Raw genomic sequence first — 3,694 nt, forward strand, 5'->3', positions numbered from 1 at the left:
TGAGGTGCACAAAGCCTCTTCTGCCTTCCTGGGCCTTGGGACATGGCACATTTAGAGGGTTCTGGTTGTTTTGGTGTTGGTTGGTGTGGCTGGGAGCGCCTGGTGCCGATGTCCTGATGTGCAGGGCTGTAGTGTCCCCTAGCACTCCTCAGTCTGTCCCCTAGTGCCTCTCCCTGGGAGGGAGGCAGGGTTTGGAGCATCTCAAGCAGAAGCAGCAGCCAACTATCTGGAGCAAAAAGAGCCACAGCACCTTCTGACCATGCCCAAGGGCAATATCACCCTTGCCTCTATCCCACCCTCTGTCAACTGACCCAGGGCTGGATTTGCCCTGTCTCCCCCAAAGCTGGGATGCTCCAAGGAGGGTCAGCTGGCTCCCCTCATGCTGACTGGTGCCCTTTCTCTGGCCATTGATGATCAGAGTGGGACAGGAACACACAGAGGCTGTGCTAAAAACCATCATCAAGTCTTTATTTGCTGCTTCATAACAGCCTAAGGCATTTCCAGAGAGCTTGTCCTGGGCCACTTGTGGGTGTTGTGTTGCAGGGGAGCCTTTGACCTCTCCCCTCCAGGAGGCTCTGCATTGTGCTGCTGGGGGTGGCCATGGACTTGGGGGTATGGTCCAAGGGGGTCTGGAATGATGTCTGCAGGCAGGGAAGTAGCTGCTGGGACCACTGGTCTGGAGGCTGTTCAAGGTTTGGCTGTGGTGGCCTTTGCTCATGGTGGTGATGTTGGAGGTGGGAGGGGTGCAGGTTATGTACAGCCTTTGCTGGGGGTCTCAGCAGAAGGTGGCTGTGGGTGCCCCTAACTCAGCAAACCCCCCATGCAGCTGCTCCTAGGGCAGTGCCTTCCCTCCCAGGGTGGGCACACAGCCTTGAGCCCACCCAGGCTTTGGCACAGCCCTGGTTAAAGCCAAGGCCAGGGTGGTGGGGGGTGAGGTCAGTGCTTCCAGTGGGGTCAGGCAGGAGATTCCTATCCCCATCCCTGCGGGGCTGGGACGGGACCAGGCTGAGCTCCTGGCTGAAGGCAGATGCGGCAGAGGAGGAGCGGCTGTGGCCAGGGCCAGCCAGGGACGATGTGCAGCCGTGGTGGGGGTGGAGAGGGGTCATAGGCTCTTAGTCACCTCCCCAGCCCCTCCGCAGCCCCTCCTGAGCGGGGCTGGCGCGGAGGGCGCTCAGCAGCCGCTGTTCCTGCGCATGAAGGCGTGTCCCCTCACCGAGTGCTGCATCTCCACGAAGGCCATGCCCCCCACCGTCACCTGGCAGGGGCCCAGCGCCTCGAAGCCACACTTCTGGTAGAAGGGCACCAGGAACTCTTCGCACATGAGCAGGGCGCGGCGGGCGCAGGGCAGGCAGCGCAGGTACTGCAGGTACCTCCACATCAGGATGGAGCCCTTGCCCTGCTGCCGGAAGGTGCGGTGCACGGCCAGCACATGGATGTGCACAGCCGTGCCCTGCGGCTTGTGCAGGGTCAGGGCCTCCTGCCAGGGGAGAGCAGGGGTTAGTGGCACCAGGAGGTCCCATCCTCTGTGTGTCTTGGTGGCTCCCTCTCCCACCAGTAAATCAAGGTCCACACAGAATGTTAGGGGTTGGAAGAGACCTCTAAGAGATCGTTGATTCCAACTCCCCCTGCCAGGGCAGGGCACACACCTAGGGCACACAGGAAGGCATCTGGGTGGGTTTTGAAAGACTGCAGAGAAGGAGACTCCACAACCTCTCTGGGCAGCCTACTCCAGGGCTCTGTCACCCTCACAGTAAAGAAGCTCCTCCTCCTGTTGAGGTGGAACCTTCTGTGTTTCAGTTTGTACCTGTTGTTCCTGGTCCTATAACTGGGTGCCACTCCTTCATCTTGCCACCCACCCCTCAGGTATTTATAGATGTTGATAAGATCTCCTCTCACCCTTCCCCTCTCAACATTAATCATCCTACCCCAAAGGGAGAAGGGTCCTGGTGCTCTCTTTCTTCACCTCCCCCCATCATCCTCTGGCATTTTAAAATGATTGTGGGGTGGCATTATGTGGCATATGTTTTAACAGCATCAGTAAAATTAATGAATGAGGAAGTTCCTTTCCCCCAGAGCTGCCCTGGGGCAAGTAGGGTCTGGGGAAAAGATTCAGCGAGCAGCTCCAGGAAGCTGCTCCTGGTCACCAGGCTCTGGCAGTGCTGCTTCTAGTGCCTATACTGGGAAAAGCAGGGTCTGGCTCTTACCTGCCTGAGCCTCTCCTGGTCCCAGAGGGAGCCGATGATGAAGGCCACCAGCCGCCCTTCCTCAAACCAGCCGAGGGAGAGCTCCGGGCAGAGGTTCAGAAAGTGGCGAATCTCGTCCAGGTGCAGGGGACAGTCCCCAGAGACAGAGATAAAGGCTGGAGGGGGATGGTAGTGAGCTTAGCAAGGGGCACCACACCACCCAGACCCAGAAAACCTCCTCAGCAGTGATGTAGGCAGAGAAAGCAGGATGTAAGGGGGAGAGATGGCACTTGTCCTGCTGCCTGCCTGGGCCGAAGGAGCTCTAAGGGACAGGGGTGGCTCTAGGGAGCAGCTCTGCACCCCCAGAGACAGCCCATGGCCTGGTTCCCTGTTCTCATTGCTGATTCCAGGGCTACAGCAGCAGGTGCTGAGATGAGCTCTCCCTTCTGGCATCTCCCTGGCTTTGCCCTTTGGAGAGGAGGGAGAAATAGGGCAGTGAGTCTGGATGAGGGAAGCTGGGAAGTGGGAGTTGGGGTGGAAGGAAGGGGGGAAGTTGCTGGAGGTGTATCTCAAAAGGCCCCCGTGCAGCAGAGCTTCTTCCTCTCATCTTCTCCCTCTCCTACTCACTGGCTCCTACAGGGCAGTTTGGAAGAGCTGCTCCCTTCTCACCTTGTCCTGCTCTGAGATCACTCCAAGCTGCCTAGCCCAGTGGCTCCCTCTGTCATCATCTATGAGGGCGTGCAGGGGGGTTTGCCACCACAGTGTGCCCCAAGGAGCAGGTTAAAAGGGCCGGGCATCTTTGGCTGATACCACCAGGCAGGACGTCCCCGGGCAGCCTCTTACCTTCCCGCTCGATCTCGAAGACGCTGACGGCGTCCTCGGGGCTGAGGCAGCGGAACTCGCTGGCAGGCAGCGTGTGCCGGCGCTGGCCCCCGGGGGAGCTGCGGGGGGACCGCAGGTGAACAGGCTTCAGGAAAGGCAGCGCGCTGAGCACCGACATCCTTCTGCTCCTTCTCCTCCTTCTGACTGGTTTCTCACTGCTCCCTGTGTCCGGGGCAGCCTCTGCCAACCGCCAGCCCTGGCACGGCACAGCACCGCACCCTGTGTTTCAGTCAGTCTTCTCCAAGCACTCTTAGCCTGCAGATCATGCACAGTGTGAACAGGTGCTTGTCATCCTTTTCTTATACATATGTGTCTGTGTGTGTATATATAACACAGAAGGAGCAAATACCCACCCACAGTACAGGAGCCTGGCACCAGCCATGGGCTGTGGCCAATGTGTGGCCCCAAGGATGCTGGGGATGAAAGCCCAGTGAGTAACTGCCAGCATCCAGGCACTGGGACAGGGCAGAGACAGGGGCTGGTAGAGCTAGAGAGCAGGCATGGGGCTGAGCATTCTGCCCTACATCTCCTGCCCCATCACCCAGCAAAACCAGACAAGAGAGCCTTAGGGCAAACCCAGCCCCTGCCCTGGGGGAGGCAGGGTGTGATGTGACTGCAGCATAAGCATC

General features: G+C 59.0%; 1 protein-coding gene across 1 annotated transcript; it reads right to left on the reverse strand.

The window, feature by feature from the left end:
- Positions 1 to 523: 523 nt before the first annotated feature.
- Positions 524 to 3,183, reverse strand: AANAT (aralkylamine N-acetyltransferase). Its single transcript, XM_068151715.1, has 3 exons — positions 3,027 to 3,183; positions 2,205 to 2,359; positions 524 to 1,477 (listed from the first exon to the last, which is right to left on the reverse strand). Exons 1-3 carry the CDS (start codon positions 3,181 to 3,183, stop codon positions 1,172 to 1,174), a joined length of 618 nt encoding a protein of 205 aa, XP_068007816.1. The 3' UTR covers positions 524 to 1,171.
- Positions 3,184 to 3,694: the final 511 nt, after the last annotated feature.

The sequence above is a fragment of the Melanerpes formicivorus genome, unplaced genomic scaffold (genome assembly GCF_026170545.1).
Source record: "Melanerpes formicivorus ecotype bairdi unplaced genomic scaffold, bMelFor1.0.p_v2 SCAF_21, whole genome shotgun sequence".
Taxonomy (NCBI): Eukaryota; Metazoa; Chordata; class Aves; order Piciformes; family Picidae; genus Melanerpes; species Melanerpes formicivorus.

Coding starts and splice junctions, on each gene's coding strand:
- AANAT (XM_068151715.1), bottom strand. CDS start 3,183: ATGTCGGTGCTCAGCGCGCTGCCTTTCCTGAAGCCTGTTCACCTGCGG. Junction 2,360..3,026: donor CTTCGAGATCGAGCGGGAAG/GTAAGAGGCTGC, acceptor ATCCCCCTCCAG/CCTTTATCTCTGTCTCTGGG. Junction 1,478..2,204: donor ACCAGGAGAGGCTCAGGCAG/GTAAGAGCCAGA, acceptor CTCCCCTGGCAG/GAGGCCCTGACCCTGCACAA.